The following is a 19,967-nucleotide window of genomic DNA, read 5'->3' on the forward strand; positions in this document are numbered from 1 at the left end:
GAGGGGCGGACAGTGCCCGCTAGCTCATTAGATCCGGGGTGACCTCTCTGCTCAGGTTCTTCGGCCCCTGCCGTGGCCGGGCCCCTGGCTCCTCCCCTCCCCTCTGGCCGGACCTCCTGCTTCCTCTGCCGCACTTTGCCCTTCATCCTCTAAGAACTGTTTACCGGGCCCTGAACGCTGCCCTGATAACTCAGAGTCGCGGGCACAGTGCTCTCCTGCCTGCCGGGGGAGGCCGCAGACCCGCCACCTAATCCCTTTCTGTGTTTTTCTTTCTGTTTGGGGGGTCCCTCTCTCTTTTGTGCATCGTGGGAGGGTAGTGACAGGGCCCGGGTTTACCTTCCTGGTGCCACTTAGGGTGTGTGTTGATAGGGGAACAGTGGTTACAGTCTGTAACCCCAGGTACCCTGGGCCCAGCCTCTGCCAGGCTGAGTTCCCGCAGAGCCAGCACTGCCAAAACTGCTAAAAAATTCTTGATTTTAAGGTAGCACAAGTAGCCATTAATAGGGTTACAGATCCTTGGAATCGAACTCATGATCTCAGGCTTGCCAGGCAAGCCCTTATGCCGCTGAGCTATATCCCTGGCCCTTGTAGCCACTAACAGAGAAAATACTAAAAGGCACGAGTCTATGAGAAGAAAACCTTGTAACAAAAGTTGGAGAGTAGCAATAGTTAAATCACTATGTATCATACTATTAAAAGAATGTCCCAAATGTTACTGAAAGTACAAGTCACAGACACAAAAAAACTCTCTTACCAAAGAGAAACAAACAGATAAAAGCAAAAACTTTTCCTTCAATGGACTAAGAGAAACTAGTAGTGTGAATTAAACAAACTAGCATATATATTATTTTTTTTTCGGCTATTTTTTTTTTTTTTTTACTAGCATATATATTAAAATATTTGTGAAACATGGCAGTTGGGAAATTACTTGGACTTTTCCATATATATATATATTTTTTTTTTCTCATGTAAGAAAATCATGTAAGACAAACGTGTAAAATCTTACCAAATGATATGGATTGAACAATGCATACTGTAGATAGAATGTACATTTTTTTTTTTTTTTTTTTTGTTTTTTCTCCGGTACCGGGAACCGAACTCATGACCTTGCGCTTGCCAGGCAGGCGCTTTTGCCGCTGAGCTAAATCCCCAGCCCCTGGAATGTACATTTTTAAAAGGTACTCAGGAGTGAGCCCTGGCCTTCATGCAAGAGGGTAAGTGCGGTACCACTGAGCTACGTGGCCATTTCAAATTTTGAGACAGTCTTGCTTAGGTGCCCAGAATTGGGTGACTTGAATTTGCAATCCTCCTGCCTCAGCCTCTTAAGTAGCTAGGATTACAGGGGTGCCCGGCACACCGGCCAGAAGATATACTGTGAAGTGTATTTATGAATGAGGGTGAACGGGTTGTTCCCATATAGAGCCCAGGCGCTGCCTCAGTTTACCGCAATTGCAAATACTCCTGTAGTGCACAAGTTCAAGTCTTCAAATGCACAGAGAACTCTGGCCCGAGGGCACCCCCAAAATACCTAACCTGTGCCTTCCCAGCACCCATGTGTGAGGTGAGCCTTGGTTTTAGGGGCGCGTGACGGGTGCAAACATCAACGTGCACCGGGCAGCCTTGACTTCTCGCCAAGTGGCACCACGCAGGACGCAGCCAAGCCCCGCGGGGCGCCCCGCGCCCAAGGCGGGGCCAGCGCCCGGCAGCTCGCCTGCCCATTGGCTGAGCGCGAGGGCGGCCCCCTACAGCTCGCCCGCCCATTGGCTGAACTTGAGGGCGGTGCTGCAGCCGCCGCCAACGCCCGGCCTGGATTCCAGGGAGCGGAGCGCGTCCGGAGCTTTGCAGAGCGCAGCAACCCGGGCTGGCAGGGGCGGGGCCTCGTGTGACACACACACACACACACACACACACACACACACACACACACACACACACACACACGGGCGGGGCCTCGTGCGACACACACACACACACACACGCGCACACACACACGCGCACACACACACTCACTCACAGCCAATCCCGAGCGTCCCCGGACCCACCCCACCGCACCGTATTTCTTCCAAAAGCTGCGCAGCTAGATTCCGAAGGCGCCGGTTTGGGGTCTTAGTGCCTGAGAAGGGAAGGGGGCGCCCCCTGCCTCCAGCGCGCGCACTCCCGCGGTCCTACTGCTGAACCCCGAACCCCCTCCGCGGCTGTCAAAAAGTCCAGGCCTTGCCTCCCCGCCCCCCGAAATCATTTATAGGAGAGTGTGTGTGGGGAGGACGTGGCTCTGGGGATTCGAACCTGTGAGGTCAGAGTCGGGGGCCCAGCGCGGGAGAGCGGAGCCAGGCGTGGAAACAAAGTGTCTTTAAGGAGTTTGTTGAAATCACGCGCAGGGAGCGCCCAGGGCCCCAGCGGTGAGTGTGCCCGCTGGCCCGTGACGCAACTGTTCCCCTTTGGGAATTTCTGGAAAGCAGTAATTCCTTCAATACTAACTCTTGAGTTGTTTTTTTCTTTAACGACTGTCTTTGGAAAACACTGTAACGTACTATAACTGACGTGGATCGCGTTACAGACAGACAATACAGTGGCTTTTGTTTGGTTCGGTGCAGTTTCTTAAGAAAAAACGTTACTTAAATTCAGAAGTGCCCCACTTCGGTGCGCAAGGTATTCACAGCGAAGCCCCGCGTTTTTCCTACAGCTCTAGCATTTATCTGTGCTTCAGACAAAGGGGCCGCCCTTTGGTTTGATGTTTCAAACTTGTAGAAAAGTTGGAAGAGTTGTACTTGGGCTTATTGATTGTTTCCATTGTATCCTATTGGGTTTATTAGTCCCGTGATATGTTTTTTATGCAACACATTATATGCATTTTTTCTGAGGCCGCCGAGAGTGTGTTGAAATATGGTGCCCTTAAGTGGTCCTCGTGGGTTTTCTTAAGTACAAGACAGTTCCCTTACACAATCACAATACAGTGTCCAAACCCAGGAAATCAACACAGACAGTTTCTTAATCTAGCCTCCTATAAATCCCATCAGTCTGCCCTGATGTTGTCCCTTGCTGATAATGTGTATTTTTTCCCGGTCCAAGTTTCAGACTGGACCCAGGCTTTGGACTGGGTAGCTGTGTCCCTTTACTCTTTGCTAGCTGGCGTGATTCCTTACTTTCCGGTGTCTCTCATAACCTCCACATTTTTGTAGAGCACGGGCCAGTTATTTTAGAGAGCGGTTGTGGTAGTAATCTTCCGGAGGAAAGCGTCACAAATACCACTGCTTCCCTAGTGCACGGCACCCGCAGTACAGGTTGGTCTACCGGCTGTGCTATACTGCTTCAACCCTTTTTGATTGGAATCCTGAAGAGGAAAATGGACCTTACCTCTGGGTGAGATGCACCACACACATTTACCTGAAGATGTGCGTGCTCTGCTTTCTTTACGCCGATGTTTTCAATTTTTCTTTCCCTTTCTTAACCTCCAGCAAAAGGGGTGCTGGTCGCTGTGCATCTCTGCTGGGCCGAACTTCTCCAGGGCAGGAGCGGCATTTCTGAGTCAGAAACAGGTTTCTTGTCTGCCACAAAGGTCCATGACGAAACCTGGCACTGGTGCATATTTGTTGAATGAAAAAGAATGCAAAAATTTATTGAAAAGTTCATGTAAGACAAAGCTATTATTCAAATACTTTTTACTCCTGAGCTCCTGTGTTCATTTGGTAATAAAGCAAAAATAAGCTTAGAAGAACTGCTGGGCATGGTGTGATGCATGCCTTTAATCCTAGCACTCAGGAGGCTGAGGCAGGAGGATCGTTGTGAGTTCGAGACCAGCCTGGGCTACAAGGTGAGCTCAAGGCCAGCCTGAACTGCATAGCGAGACCCTGTCTCAAAAAAGACAAAAAATAAAAATAAATAAGAAAAGTATCAAAAAAATTTTAGAAGAACCTTGCAAAAGCTCCTTATGATTTTTGGTAGCTTTTTTTTTTTTTTTTTTCTTTCCCTTTTGCAGTGCTGGATAGAACCCAGGAGCTCATGTGACAGGCAAGAGTTCTACCACTGAACTACACCCCAGCCCTCCTGCTAGATCTTCCTGTGTAGTTATTAATGGAATATTTAGGGTAATATGGTATCACTGATCATAGTTAAAAAAAATCAAATTGGGCACATTCCTGTATCCCTTCAAAATCATGCATGTCCCACTTATCCTTTTCTGGTTAAGCTGTTTTTTGTTTGTTCGTTTATTTATTTGTTTGTTTTTGAGACAGGTTCTCACTATGCAGTCTGGACAGGCCTTGAATTCACTATGCTAGCCTTGAACTCTGGGTGATCCTCCTGCCTCAGTCTCCCGAGTGCTGGGATTACAGTTGTCTGCCAGCATGCCTGGCTGTTTAAATCATTTTGCAGTATAATTTATGTACAGTAAAATTTGGCCTTTTTGGTGTAAAGTTCTGGTGTAAAGTTTTGGTGTAAAGTTCTTTTTGGTGTAAAGTTGTTTTTTTTTTTCAAAGTTATTCTGAATGGCACACAGAAACATGAAAGTTGTGTGTGTTGATAGCGTGCAGTAAAACGCTTAGATACATAGGCACTTTATGTGATGTTTAAATGAGGGCGAACTTATCTATCTTTGTCCTTGGGCTGGGGCTGTAGCTCAGAGTAGAGTTCTTGCCTGACATGTGTGCGGCCCTGCATTTGGTCTGCGCCCTGCCAGACCGACGCTTTAACACAAACCTGTCCATGTCTCACACGTGGTCGTCTCCTGTGGTGGGAACGTTCACCGTCTCCTCCTCCAGCGTTTGGACGTGTCCTCGCCTGGGGTTGCCCCGCAGTGCCGCTGTCCCCAGGGCTTCCTGCTCCTGTCTGACTACAGTTTACACCCCCCGACCAACCTGACCCAGCCCTGCTTCCCTCTCTCGCGTGTCCCTCGGCTTCTGGTCACCACAGTGCTGCGGCTCCGGGGTGCACGGGACCGAGTCCTGTGGCCTTCGCACAACCACTGTGCGTGTCAGTGTGCGGAGCCCTCGGCCGAGCCCTGCACCACGCCGTTCCGTCCTCACTGGCCTTTGGCGTTTTCCAGGGGCCCTGTGGATGCGATCGGACAGGGCGCGGAGGAAGACGGAAACATCTTGCCCTCGGCTTTGTTTGCAGGTGTGCATGATTTCTCTTGTCATTGTCTAGGCTGGACGCTTAGGTGCTTGGGAAGTTACTACTTTTCTTTCTTTCTTTCTTTCTTTCTTTCTTTCTTTCTTTCTTTCTTTCTTTCTCTGTCTCTCTCTGTCTGTCTCTGTCTTTCTCTGTCTCTGTCTCTCTCTGTCTCTTTCTTTCTTTCTTTCTTTCTTTCTCTTCTTTCTCTTCTTTCTCTTCTTTCTCTTCTTTCTCTTCTTTCTTTTCTTTTCTTTCTTTCTTTTTTTAAAATTCGGCTTCCTGGAGCCGCCTTGTGAAATGAAAAGGCTCCTCCCAGATGCTGCCGCCGCCCGCCCAGGAAATGGCCCGTCCTGCCCTCGCACGTGCCCTGGTGCTTGCGGCCCGGCTGTCTGCCTGCCTCGGGGATCGAGGATGACAGCGAAGGGCTGGTGACGGCGCAGCGGCTCTCAGGGTTCCTCTCCTTGTGCTCGGCTCAGCGCGGGTCTGGAAGAGCCTGGAAATGTGTCTGCGGACCGGGACGCTTTTCCTTGCCAGTCTTTCCCGCACCCTGCGGTGTAACAGCCGTTGACCTAACGTGTCCGCAGCACTGGGTGCTGTACGTCACCCAGAGGTGCTTGAAAGCCTGTGGCAAGATCGAAGAGGTTTTTTGAAAATTCCACGAAAGGGGTTTGAACTTCTGTCAGTTTTGGTATCCGCAGGGGTTCTTGGGATTAATCCCCCAGCGATGGCCGAGGGATGATTATAATAATAATCATAATGCTAATGTGATGATAAAATTATTATTAATAATAATAATGGAACCCAGGAGTGCTGGGCTGTACCCTCAGCCTGTTCTGTTATTTTATTTTGAAGCAGGGTCTTGCCGGGTGGCCCAGGCTGGCCTCGAACTTGCCCCCCCCTTGCCTCAGCCCCCCTCCCAGTGGCTGGGATCAGAGACCCGCAGCACCACACCCAGCTCTGTGTGCAGAGATCTCTGTGATGTGCCTTTTAGGCCGTGAAAGTATTAGGTCGGTCGTCCTCAGGTTTTGTGGCACCGAGGACCTGTTTGTGAAAGACAGCTTTCCACAGAGGGCTGGTGTCGGGGTGGAGGGCGTGATGCGGGATGAGAAATGCTATTTCCCCCTCTCCCTGCGGAGTCCTGGTTCGGATTAAGTGTGCATCTGGTGTGTACTAAGCAGACCCTGAACACCTTTCACAGAAGTTGGTGGGCTTCTCCCAGTCAGCCCTATCTTGCTTAATTCTCTTCACCTCCATGTAAACAGAATGTGTGTTGATGTGGACTTGGCGTGTGATTTTCCAGGATCAGGGTGGTCTGTGGAGGTCCCACAGCTGGAAGTTCTTGGATGACTTTTTGAGCCATTGTCTAAAAGTGGAAGACCTGTGGCTCTTTGGGCCGGCACCTACAGATCCCCTGCTGGGTACCTGCTCTTAGGACCCAGTGTGGGGAGAGGCAGAAAAGCCCATCCCCTAGGACTCTTTTCTAGATGAAGAAAAAGCATCCTACATGACTTTCTAAAGTAATAAATGCAATAAGGAAAATTTAAGAAGATGATGTTTGGGAACATGGTTTGAGAAGGAGTAGCGACCTCCTTGAGGGAGGTGAGTGGTGGTCTTTGTCAGGAGTTGGGTGAAATCCGAAAGGTGAGCGGAGCTGTTGCATAGGAGACATTGCCATAGGGTGCACCGGCTAGCAAGAACAGCAGGTGCAAAGGCCCTGCGGCAGGACTGAGCTTGCGTATGTAGAGGGTGGGAGGGAGCCCATGACTGCTGATGTGTGGGCCGGGGAGAGGGCTTGGTGGCATCAGCAAGGACTGGATCCCACAGGGCATGTGGGCTCTGGCAGGGAACTTTCTCTTTTCCTCTAAGCATACGTGGCCCCATAATATTGAAATGAAAGTGAACCAAAATGAAACAGAAGTTTGATTCCTCAGGAGAAACTGGGACCTTGGGGCACTGTTGGTGGGAATGTCAGATCGCTCAGCTACTGTGGAGAACAGCACAAATCTCACAGGCGCATCAGAAAATTAACAGAATTACGGCTGGTGGTGCAGCTCATCAGTAGACACGTACTTAGCATTTGTGGGGCCCTAGATTCCACCCCCAGTGCCGAGAAACAATTAATTAATCTCCAGCTTAACAACTTAACTTCTGGGTCCATAGGCAGAAAAATTGAAAGCGCAGATTTGAGGAGATGTTTGGATGCTCACCTTCCGGGCAGTGTTATCCACAGTAGCCGAAAGGTAGACGCGACCCTCAGCGTCCATGCACAGATGAATGACTAAACAGAAATGGGTCACCCGCGAAGTCCGGTTTCCGGGGCGGAGGTGCAGTTTGGGAAGATGCAGAGATTCTGGAGGCGGGTGGGAGGGGCGGTCGCACACTGCGAGGGTACGTCATGGCCCCGAACTGCGCACTTCAGGATAACCAAGAGGGCCAGTGTATGCTGGGTGCATTTCACCACAGTTTACAAAAAACGTCGGTTTCTCAGTTGTGCTGGCCACATTCCAGCCGCTGCAGGGGAGAAGTGACGCCGTGTTGGGTAGTGAACTTGGACAGGGAGCGTTTCTGTCCACACAGGAAGTTCGGCGGGACGGTGCTCCCCGGTGCAAGGCTACTTCTGTTCCTTGGGAGTAGCCGGTGGAGTTGACTGGGTGCTGTGACAGTCGCAGAGCTTGGGGACTCTTTTTTTCCTTGCAGTACTGGGGATTGAACACTGGGCCTTTAAGCTACAAGCCCCAACACAGCCCCCGTAAAAAAATTTGAAGCGCGGTCTTGCTATGTTACCAAGCTGCCCAGGCTGGGCTTCAGCTTGTGATCCTCCTGCCTCAGCCTCCCAGAGTGCTGGGATTCTAAGCGTCTGTCACCATGCCTGGGGTGAACCTGGGGATTTTGAGTGACTAACACTCCTGGGTTCCACACGCTGTTTCAAGCTCTGCAGGGAGCGTGGGGAGGAAGCATTGTGGAGATTGGGCCAGGCTCGTGGTGGGGGTGGTCTAACCTCTTCCAGGCTGTCTGCCCACTGACAAGTTTGTCAAAGGCCTGGGAAGGAAAAGGAGGTGGGGTGCTCGGGGCCGATAGAGGCCAAGGCACTGCCAGGGAGAGGTTGTTAGGAAGCAGGAGTTGCCGGGCGTGGTGGCGCACGCCTGTAATCCCAGCACTCGGGAGGCTGAGGCAGGAGGATCATTGGGAGTTCCAGACCAGCCTGGGCTGCAAAGTGAGCTCAAGGCCAGCCTGAACTGCACAGCGAGACCCTGCCTCAAAAAGACAAGAAAGGAAGCAGGAGTAGTGCCAGAGGCAGGGACCGTGTATAAGCTGGTGGGACAAGCTGGCGTCCAGGCCTGCCTTGCTCAGCGGACAAATTCAGTGGCCAAGAAAGTCCCCTCGGCCGAAAGTCTGTGCACGGGCTCTGCTGTCACCTTGGGGCGTCTCCTTCTGGACGGGGTTTGTTTTTTTTTTTTTGCAGTGCTGGGGATGGAGCCCAGTGCCTCGCAGACACTGAGGAAGCTCACTCCTGCACGCCACCCTGAGCTCTTTTTTTCTAAATTTTATTTTGTGTGTTTTATTTGGAGGCAGAGTCTCATGACCTTGTCTGGGCTGCCCTTGAGCTTGTTTCCCTCCTCGGGACTTGTGCCTCCGGGGTAGCTGGCCTTGCGGGGCTCTTTCCTGCGGTCTCTGTCTGTTGTCTGTGCCTTTGAGGTGACTCGCTTCATTGTAGCTGCCGAAGATAGAGACTGTATCTGCTATTGGGAATACCGCTTCACGGTGTGCTCCTGTGTGTCTCTCTGCCAACTCTGCGCTCTCTGGCTTGCCCTGAGCGGCCTGAAATCACCATGGAAATCGGCAAGTGCTTTAAGCGAGGGCCTCTCTGCCCCGTCCTTTGGGGACTGATTCGGCCTTCACAGCTCAGCACCGGCTTGGGGGCTTCTGTGAGTTAGCAGATGTTAAGCGAGGGCTGTGGAAGTGTGGCTGCTACTGTTACCGTTATTATTTTGCTTGGCTTCCGTCTGTGAGGCGAGGATTGCTGCATGTGCAGACAGAAATTGGGCGAAGCCCCTGACCCGCTGTGCTGTCTTCCCCTCTGCAGTCTGCCCGACCGCCTGTAAGTCCCACGGCTGTACCGCCGGAGGCCTCTGCTGCCACAGCGAATGCTTGGGCAACTGCTCCGAGCCCGATGACCCTGCCAAGTGCGTGGCTTGCCGCAACTTCTACCTGGACGGCCGGTGTGTGGCGACCTGCCCGCCTCCCTACTACCACTTCCAGGACTGGCGCTGTGTGAACTTCAGCTTCTGCCAGGACCTGCACAATAAGTGCAAGAACTCGCGCAGGCAGGGCTGCCACCAGTACGTCATTCACAACAACAGGTGCATCCCCGAGTGTCCCTCTGGGTACACGATGAATTCCAGCAAGTAAGTCCTGGGCGCCGCGCGGGCGCGGCTCTGGGGAGGGGGGCAGCAAAGGGGGAAGGCGTTGGGGCTGGTGCTGCTGACGGCGAAAGCTGCGGGCGATGGTGATTCACCTGGTAAGCCTGTGCATGCTGGCCCTGGAGGCGCTCACCTGCCATCCCAAGTGCTTGGGAGGCTGAGGCAGGAGGACCATGAGTCTGAGGGTGGGCCAGGCAACTTTGTCTCTCCTAATCAAATAGAAAGAGCTTGGGTGTAGCTTGACAGTAGAGCTCTTGCCCAGCGTGTGTCAGGCCTGGGCTCCCTTCCCAGAGCTGCAGATAGATAAATAAATACATGCTGCTTGCAAAAGCAGAGTTAATTGGCTGTGAACGGGGTTGCTGTCGTTGACAGGATCCTCTGACCGGTGATAGGCTTGGGTCTCTCTGACGCCATTTTGGTCCCATTTTGGTCCTGAGCTTTGATGCAGAAGTTAACAAGTTTATTTTTTCCTCCAAAGGAACAGATAGTAAATATCTGCAGTGTCTTTTACTCCATATCTAAGCTTGCTAGGCATTGCTTCAGAACAGAAGACTTTAAGACGGAAACCTTTCATCTTCCCTGGAGTCCCCTGTGTCCTCAGGAATAGAGGAACCTCATTGTTACATTATTATATTGCTACAGTGTTACCTTATTATATCATTGCATTGTGATGCTGTTACAGTGTTACATTTAGTGGCGCATGCTGTAATCCCAGCCCTCAGGAGGCTGAGGCAGGAGTATTGCTAGGAGTTCGAGGTCAACCTGGGTTACATAGTGAGACCTTGTCTTAAAAAAAAAAAAAGAGGGGCTGGGGATTTAGCTCAGCGGCAAAAGCGCCTGCCTGGCAAGCGCAAGGTCGTGAGTTCGGTTCCTGGTACCGGAGAAAAACAAAAACAAAACAAAACAAAAAAGAATATAGCTGAGGTTCCTCTTGTCTCCTCCAACCAAATCTGGGATTTATGATGGAGTTACACCGGGTGTACTGCTTCAAGGAAGTGGGGAATCACTCCCGCATTATCCCAGGAGCTTCGCTGTTCTTTGAGTCCTGGCACATCAAACCACTTCCTACAATTTGGGTGAGAAATGGCAGCATTTTCTCTCTTTGGCTGTGGATCAGATTTCCTCCCATTTCCAGACGTTTTGTTAGCTTCTGAGATGAGGTATTTCAGCGTCTGGGGCCATAACTGAGGTTAAAAAAATATATTTCCTGGTTCCTTTTTTTTTTTTTAATGTGTGGAAGGTTAAAAAAAACCCACTCAGCACCACAAAACAACACAAAAACAAATCAGAAACAGATGTACGTTGGAAGGCCTTTGGCGGCCCTGCTTACGTAAAAAATCTTCCTCTTCAGACTTGAGAATTGGCCAAGTGAGAGTGTTTTGGTGGGAAATTTTATTTTCCTAGGTGGAGAGAGGGTGGGAACAAAAACTATTTTTATTTTAGTTCTTAGGAACCCTTTTTTTTGGGTGTTTATGGAACCTGAAAGTACAGTATGTTTTGTTTTGCTCATTTTTGATTTAGAAAACAAAACAAATGAAAAACATCAAATGGCTTTGTTGACCCAAAATAGTTCACCATCAACCATTTTGTATCCTGACTAGAACCGTTTTTTTGAGGAGGGGGCAGTTTAAGGGTAAGGCTGGGAAAATGACTGTCTTCCTTTTGATTGCTTCTACCCCATTTGAATAAAGAGTATTAGTGGCTTCTGGGGAAATGTTTATTTGGACGGCACTGGCTTTCAATAACAGGCATTTCCCCTCCTATAACTAAGGTCTAAGAAATATAGCAACTTTCTTTGATATTTGCATTGATGGTGTGTTAAAATAAACTCCCTAAGAAGTACGTCCTTTGTGAGTTGGGTATGGTGGCACGTGCCTGTAATCCCAGCATTTGGGAGGCTGAGGCAGGGGGGACTGCCCCAAGTTCGAGGCCAGCCTGGACTACATAGCAAGACCTTTGAAAAAGAGAGAGAAGAAAAGAAATACTTTGTGACTGTATATCTTTTAGTGCCTGGAATCTTCCCTGATAGAAGGCAAAGTGAGGGATTCCAATAATGATGTGGGCGGTGGTATTTTACTTTATAAGCTGAAAAACATTAAGAAAATATGTTTACTTCTGAAGTGTTCTCATAGGGAAGGCTCTATAGGACTGTTGCGTTAGCTGATGTCGGTTAGAAGCAGATGCGCATCTTTTATACTCCGCGTGGTTTATCTGGATGGGGTGGGAGCAGGGTTCTGGGAACCCACACAGACGCACTAAGATGCCTCACTGTCTGTGGTCACCTGAAGGCCCCGGGTGGGATCTGTGGGGTGCCCTTTCCACATAAGGTGGACTGAAGGTTGAGCCTTCTCTGGGTAGGCGGCACCTGTTGGGAAGAGGATGTAGTAAATCCTCGCCTTTTCTCTCACGCTCTCTCACTCCCTCCAGTTCCCCTCAATGTCAGAGCCCCCCACAACTCCACCTGCCGCCCCATCACATCCGGCCCAGGCGCCTGGACTGGTCTCTCTGCTTATCTTTCTGTTAGCATTCTCGACACACTGGCTGAACAAAGGGGGCTTTTTAAAACCGGCTGTGTGACCATGTGAAGCCACACAGGTGCTCCTGGAGTCACCAGGCAGATTCTACCTGTTTGTCCTCTGAGCCTCTCTGAGCAGTCATTTCATCCACCCAACCCCCTGATCGCTGCGGTCACATGGCTCATCCTCCGACTTTGTCAGGTTCACGCTCAGGCACGTCCCTCCTTGTTAACTCTTTTCACAGCCTTTACCACTAGCTAAAATTTTGAGTGTCACTTTAGTTTTTCTTCCATGCCAGGTCACGAGCGCTGGGAGTGTATCAGTTAGCACCTGCTGCATAACAAGCCTCACTAGTGCAGAATGACATAAAAACAACACACATTTATGAGTTCTTTGACTTTGGGGGTTAGCTTCTGGTTCATCTGGCCGGGCCGTACCGGTGTACCCATGGCTGTGCTGGTTAGGAGAGACCTCTCATGCCTTAGGCCGGTAGCTGGGATCTGTTGCCATGAGGTCTTTTACCACAGATCCAAGAAGAGCGAGACCCCATATGCAAGTGCTGTTCAAGCTTCTGCCTGCTTCACACTTGCTAATGAATACCCCATGGGTCTCAGCCAGCCATGTAGCTAAGTCAGATTGAGCAGGTAGGGAAATAGCTCTTCCTTGTGGGAGAGGCTGGGAGGAGACTTCAAAGAACTTGTGTCCATTTGTAATCACAGAGCAGATGATCTATGTGTTTCACTCATGGGGAGCTGCAGCATGGAACAGGGGCTGGCGAAGGGCCAGAGGGCGAACATTTTCAGCTTTGAGGGCTGTGTGGTCTCTGGCACTGGCTCAGCTCCGACTTGGTCGTGCGCTTAGTGATGTACTGAGCAGCAGTGTTCCAAAGAGCTGCACCTTGCAAAAATGGGTGGTCAGCTGGGTTTGAGCCATGGACTGTGTTTTGCTAATTCTGAGTTTGAGCGTCACCTGTCACACAGGTGCAGAGCCACTATGAGAACCCGAACATTTGGTCACTGTTCTGATGCCACCTGGGGTGTGGCAGCATAATTCCGACCCCAGCCAGGTGGGGTTGTATTCAGACTCCCCAAGAGGAAGGCTCAGTCTTCTGAAAGCCTGCCCTTACCTCAGTTACTGGCTGCACTTTGGAGATTCTCCAGCACACCCACGGTTCTGGCCAACTAACTATACATTTGGGGACTCCACGAGGGCTTTGAGTTTGATCATTTATTAGAACGACTCGGGCCTCTCCATGATATACCGGTCAGCTTTCCCATTCCGGACCCAAAACACTCCATTCCTGCAACTTGGAGGAGGAGAGATTTATTTTGGCATGTAGTCTCAGTGGGTTTAGTGCATGGTTCCCTGGATCCAAGAAGGAAGTGGCCTGGTGGGAGGGCCTGGCGGAGGCAAGCTGCTCACATCATGGCAGTGGGAAGTACATGGGGAAGGAAGGAGCTGAGGATGAGAATCATCCTTGATTGTGAGGTCACACCTCCAGTGACCGCCCGTACCGGGCTCCACCTCCCAGGAGCACATTTAGCTAATGGACTCACCCATGGATGAATCCACTGATGACTACAGCGCCTCCCTGGGCCAGCCACCTTCCACGTGCATGAGTCTTTTGGGGTCATTTAGTTCTAAACTGTAGCTGCACGGAACTGGAGTTTCATTATAAAGGTGCGGGAAGGTAGTCTGGGAGAGTTACACACGGGGAGTCCATGCCCTCACGCTGTGGAATTAGAGCACGCCCCCTTCTCGGTATGCTGATGTGATCCCCACCCAGGGGCTGTACCCAGCTTTGGTGTCTCGGGTTTTTGTTGGGGTCTCACTCTGTAGGCACAAGCTGATCTCTAGCTCCCTCTTCTTCCCTGAGAGGTCGGCAGCTGGAAGCCCCAACCCTTTGATCACATGAGGACTGGAGCGCCCCCTGCAGGTCACCTATGGACCTACACAGTCACCTCAGCCTCCTAATAAACACATTCCCGTCACTCAGGAAACTCCAAGAGTTTTTGAAGCTCTGAACCAGAAACCTGGATGACTACAAGATGCACAGCCCTCTCTTGGCATCTGTGGGGGACTGGGCCCAGGGCCCCCTCAAATACCAAAAGCTGTGAATGTTTAAGGCCCTTGAATAACATAATGTAGTCAGCTGGGCGTGGTGGTGTGTGCCTGTCATCCTAGCACTTTGGAGGCTGAGGCAGGAGGATCGCCACAAGTTGTTCAAGGCTAGCCTGGGCTATCTAGTGAGTCCAAGGCCATAGTGAGAACCTGTCTCAGAAACAAACAAACAGGAAACAGCAATAAGAAAATAGTGTAGTACAGGTTGAGTGTCTCTTTTTCAAAGTGCTTGGAACCAGAAAATTTTAGATTTGGGATTTTTTTTTCTTCAGATTTTGGAATATTTGCACAAACATAATAAATAAGATAGGCTGGGGATGGGGCCCAAGCGTAAACATGAAGTTCATTTTTGTCACATACAAACGTCATACACATGGTTTGAAGGTTATTTTATATAATATATTTTTTAAAAAAAGTTTGTCACATGAAACAAAACAAAGGCTGCCCTGTCCAGGACTCTTTTGGTGAGGGAGGATGGAATGGCATGTTTCAGGGCTGAGGAAGTATCCGCTTTTTTTTTTTTTTTGAGATAGGGTCTCGCTATGCAGTTCAGGCTGACCTTGAGCTCACTTTGTAGCCGAGACTAATCTTAAACTCGCAATGATCTTCCTGCTTCAGCCTCCTGAGTGCTGGGATTACATGCGTGTGCCACCGTACCTGGCCTAAGTATCTGGTTTTGGAGACTTTCAAATTGGGGACAAGCAAGCTGTATTTGCATATGACTGCACCTCTTGCTGTAGTTCACCCCGCATTACCGTTGGTACCTAATGCCGTGGAAACCTGTGTCAAAATCGTCACGCTGTGCTGTGTGGGGTGTAATGGCAGACAAGACTGTACGTGTTCGGTACTGGTGCAGTTTCCCCGAGGCCATCTTGATCTCTGGTTGCTTGAACCCCTGGATGCAGAACTCACAGATCTGAATCACAGAGGTATGAGGGGGTGACTGTAGCCTTCATCATGCCACACCCCCCGAGCTCTCTGAGGAGTCAGGGGCACAGGGATGTGGAAGTAATAGTGGAATGATGGCTACAGACAAGAGGCGATCCTCAGAGCAATGCATAATGATTTTTGTGAGCTGGGCCTGGTGGTACCCACCTATCATCCCAGTGTCTGGGAGGCTGAGGCAGGACGATCACTGTGAGTTCAAGGCCAGGTTGGGCTACATAGGGAGACCTTGTCATACAAAACCAAAAGTGACCAACTAACTAAAAAAAAAAAAAAACAAAAACCAAACAAACAAACTTAAAGAAACAAAAACAAAACCAAAAAAAGCGTTTAAAGCTCTTTCTAAAAAATTTGGTGGGGGGAGGGCCAGGGATATAGCTCAGTGACACAGTGCCCACCGGGTAAGCACCAGGTCCCGAGTTCAAATCCTGGGACCAAAAAATTTTTTTGTTTGTTTTTTGCATGCTGAGCACTTCATGTGGTATATATCATTTATCGTCTGCCAACGTGTGGCTTTGTCATCGTCTCTGTTGCACCCACGAAGAGTCTGAGCCTTTGAAAATGGAACAGTCGGGAATCTTGTAGTTTTGTGGAACGGAATCCCAACCCAAACTGGCTTAAGCAGGGTTAAGGGAGTTTACTGGTGCCCATAGTTTAAGAATTCAGGAAACTGTTTCAGGTATAGCTGCATCCAGGAGCTTGAGTAATGTGCATGACCACCCTCCTTCCATCTTTTGCCTCATTCACTTTGCTGCGTTTGACCTCGGGCAGCTTCTTCCCCTGTGGCCCCAAGCTAGCAAGCTGGCAGCGTCCTCTCAGAGCTTCCAGGAGAGAGGATTTCTCTGTCCAGGAGGTCAGCAAACCCCTCACTGGACTGGCTGGCGCCGTGTGCTTGCCTCTGCGCCTCCACAGGGGTGGATGATGGTAGCCAGCCTGGCCCGGGCCTGTGCCCTGCCTTGACCTAGCATGGCGTGGCTGGCCAGGCACCGAGATGTGTGTGGGGTCCCGTTTGTCAAGAACTTCCAGTGCTGTGAATCTGAGGGTATTAAGCTGCAGACAGGCAAACCCAAGAGCCGCCTGAGTCACCTGCTACCTAGCATGGAGAGTCACAGCAGACACGCAGCGGCAGGGCTCCCATCCCCTTGGAGTTGCGAGCTCGTTTCCGCCATATTGCAATCGTAGCATCCACCGGCCACGTCCTGGTTCCCATCGCCATCGACTGGCCCCGTGGCTCCGGAGCCCCTCTGGGCAGAACGTGGTCCTGGCTTCACAGGGTGCAGTGAGGATCCCGTCCCCCCGGGGTCAGGAGTCGCATTCCGCCCCTGCAGCGTGAAGTGTGCATCTCGATCGGGCAAAACCTTGTGTCCCGGACTTCGGGTAACCCTGTTGGATTTGCCGCTGGAGGAGGAGTGACAGAATACCAACCCTCGCCTCAGGCAGTGGTTTTTATCTGGGTGCCAGTGACTGTCCTCCCTGCCCAGGGACATTTGCATGTCTGGGGACGGTCACACGCTGGGCAGGCGTTGCCGCCGGCAGCCGGGGGGCCAGGAGCTGCGCAGGACGCCGCCCGCTGCTGTGAGGGATGACGTGTCTGCCTGGGGTGTGGGCACGAGCGCGTGACCGAGTCCCTGTGGCCAGTGCTGTGTACGCGCTGCGTGGGGTGCCCTCGTGTGCCCTAACCAGTCTCTCTCTCTCCGCCCCGTCCTCAGCTTGATGTGCACCCCATGCCTGGGCCCCTGCCCCAAGGTGTGTCACCTCCTGGAGGGTGAGAAGACCATCGACTCCGTCACATCGGCCCAGGAGCTTCGAGGCTGCACCGTGGTCAACGGGAGCCTCATCGTCAACATCCGGGGCGGCAGTGAGTGCTGTGGGCAGGGCAGCTGCCGGGCGTCGGGTTCTTTGCCAGCTGAGGGCCGGGGGCAGGTGGCGCGCGCCTGTCATCCAGCAGGAGGCAGGAGGACCGCAAGTTCAAGCTCGGCCCGGGCAACACAGTGACTTAGTGAGACCCTGTCTGGAGATAAAGATTCTTCCTTTTCAAGCTGGGAGTTAGGAGGTCAGGAATCTGCACTTTGTAACAGGCGCCCTTGTAAATCTAGAGATTGAACTTGCAGAAATACTGTGTTGGGCAAAAAGGCATTCTTGTGTTTACTTATTTACCCAGTAAGCGTGGATCGATCACTCACGGGGAACAAGCCGCATGCTTACCGTGATGGATTTTACAACTGAGGAAATCAGGCTGGGTGTGGTACCGCACGCCTGTCATCCCAAATACTGTGCAGGCTGAGGCAGGAGGATCACTGAGGGTTGCAGGCCAACCTGGGCTGCATAGTGAGCCCCTGTGGTACCCAAACCCATGATGCTCAAGTGTCTTCTATTAAATGGTGTGATATTTGCATCAAGCCCCTGCCTGCCCCCAGTAGACGTTGCATCTTCTCTTGAGGGCTTAGAACACCCGGTACAATGTGCAAGTCATGTGAATAGCTGATCTACTGCGCGGTGACCTTTAGAGAATCGTGAGAAGAAAAAGTCTATTGTGTTCCACATAGGTGTAGTTTTTTCCCCAAATACTTTTGTTTTTCATTTGGCTGAATCCACAACTTTAGGACCCGTGGGTGTAGAGGACCAGCTGTATTCAGCTTCGTAGGATGTACCTGTGGTCATCATAGCTCAGCTCTGCTGTTTTGGTGTGAAAACAGTCATAGGCACAGGTTGACACATGGGCAGGCTCTGTTCCAATAAAATCGTATTTATGAAACAGGCTGAAATAGGCTCGTGGGCTGTAGTTTGCCAACAAGTGTAATAGAAATGAAAGGAAGTTGCTATTTTAAGAGGCTTCCACAGTCTGGGGAGGGAAGGATTGAATTGTGAGCCAACAGATATTTGGGGGATATTTTCCTGAAGGAAGGAGGCAGCCAGTGCAAAGGTCCTGAGGCAGGAGTAGGACCAGAAAGGCCTGTGGATTGTTTTCTGAGCATGACAGGTTCGGTACGTTGAAATCAGCTGCAGCCTGCTGGGGACTCCCCACCGTGAGAAACTCTGGGAAGATGAAAACGTTCCTGTGAATCCTCACAGAGTGTTCTCCCCTTCCCACAGACAACCTGGCAGCGGAGCTGGAGGCTAACCTTGGCCTCATTGAAGAGATTACAGGGTACCTGAAGATCCGCCGGTCCTACGCGCTGGTATCACTTTCCTTCTTCCGGAAGTTACGCCTGATTCGAGGGGAAACCTTGGAAATTGGGTAGGTGTCTCCGGTTCTGTGTCTGGGGCTCAAATGCTAATGGGGGAACTTGTGCATTGGAAACACTGAAGGTTTTTTTCTTTAAGAAACCAAAGAGAAAAAAATACATCTATTCCATGAAAGTGCCGGCTAAAACCCTCGGAGGAAGAACTTGTCTTGGGGCTGCCTGGAGGTCCCAACCCCAAAATGTGGGATCCGTTCTAGTTATTCTCAGAATGCTGCAGGGGTTACAGCCCCGCCTGTGGGGGCAGCAGCCGGCTCCCCCTGCCTGGAAGCGGTCTCCACCCCTGGCTTCCCTCCTTATCCCACACCTGTTTTCCTAGTTGGCCCAGGGGACCTCCAGGTACCTCGGATGCAGCAGGTCCCTTCCTTGGCCCATCCATCCCCACTCCTGGAGCCCCCTACCCCCAGCCTGTACCTTCTTGTTGGGGTTCGGGTGACCCTGTTTCAGTACTAAAATAACAGAAATCCAAACTAGGGGTGCTTTGAAACTTAGAGACTCACTCCTGGGCCAGAAATTTAAGGAAGACCACTCAGTTTGGCTATGGAGAACTTGGACCCTTTAACTCTTTGCACTCCTCATGGTCCCAAGGTGGCTGCCCTCTTTTCACCCCGGTCAGCGGAATAGGCAGGAAAAGAGGAAGGGAGCAAGAGAACGAGCCAGCCAGCACCGTGTTTAGACCACGTTCTGGGCTTGCTCGCCAGCTCCTGTTGGTTTTTCTGCCGCGAGGCTGCCCTTTCTGATCAAGTTCAGGCTTTTCGTTTGGATTGTTCCATTGCTTCCTCGCCGGGCTTTCTGGAGCTAGGCCAGTGCTGTCCCAGAGAATTAGGCTGCAAGTCACGTGTGGACTTCAACAGTCACAGGAGCCTCATTTAAAAACCTTCACAGTAGGGGCTGGGGATTTAGCTCAGCGGCAAAGCGCCTGCCTGGCAAGCGCAAGGTTGTGAGTTCGGTTCCCGGTACCGGAGAAAAACCAAAAAAAAAAAAACAACCAAAAAAAAAAAAACTAAAAACCTTCACAGAAACAGATGAGATTCAATGTATTCATCAAGCTTACCTGGCCCCTGATGTCCAGAATGTTATTTCAACATGGAATTCATTGTTAAAAGGTTATCCAGGAGCTCTGTTATTTTATTTATTTTTGGCTACTTCTTTGAAATCGTGGGTTTGGGTGCTGGGGTGACTTGGAACGGCCCCGTTTCAGGTGCTCAGCAGCACATTGATAAGGGCTTCGGCGGGTGACGGGGTGGGTCTCAACCCTTGCCTTTCCCGTTTATCTCCCGCTGGCTGACTGGGTCGTCGTAGGTCACAGATCTAATGGAGTCGGTGAGGTGGTGTAAAACAAGCCCTTCCTCGGCAGAAAGACTGACGCCATCATGAAGAACTCAAATTATAACGAATGTCAGTGAGGCTGAGGGCAAAGGGAACCCTTCTGCACTGCTGGTGGGAGTGTAGCCTGGTGCAGCCACTGTGGACATCCGTGTGGACATTCCTCAAAAATAAAACTAGCAATTCCCTTTGACCCATCTATGCCCTGTCTACATATCTTCCCCAAAAGAGTTAAGGCCGTCATATTACAGTGATCCGTGCACACCCATGGTGATAGCGGCACAGTT

At 50.9% G+C, this 19,967-nt stretch overlaps 1 protein-coding gene across 1 annotated transcript in view; it reads left to right on the forward strand.

The window, feature by feature from the left end:
• The window catches only part of Insr (insulin receptor), a gene marked incomplete at its 5' end in the record, with an annotated part of 144,446 nt that overhangs the window by 80,698 nt on the left and 43,781 nt on the right, over positions 1 to 19,967 (forward strand). The window contains 3 exon segments of the mRNA XM_013509165.1: positions 9,194 to 9,515; positions 16,822 to 16,970; positions 18,206 to 18,350. Coding sequence (XP_013364619.1) covers positions 9,194 to 9,515; positions 16,822 to 16,970; positions 18,206 to 18,350 — 616 coding nt within the window.

This window comes from Chinchilla lanigera, unplaced genomic scaffold (genome assembly GCF_000276665.1).
Source record: "Chinchilla lanigera isolate Chin_1 unplaced genomic scaffold, ChiLan1.0 scaffold00162, whole genome shotgun sequence".
NCBI classification, from domain to species: domain Eukaryota; kingdom Metazoa; phylum Chordata; class Mammalia; order Rodentia; family Chinchillidae; genus Chinchilla; species Chinchilla lanigera.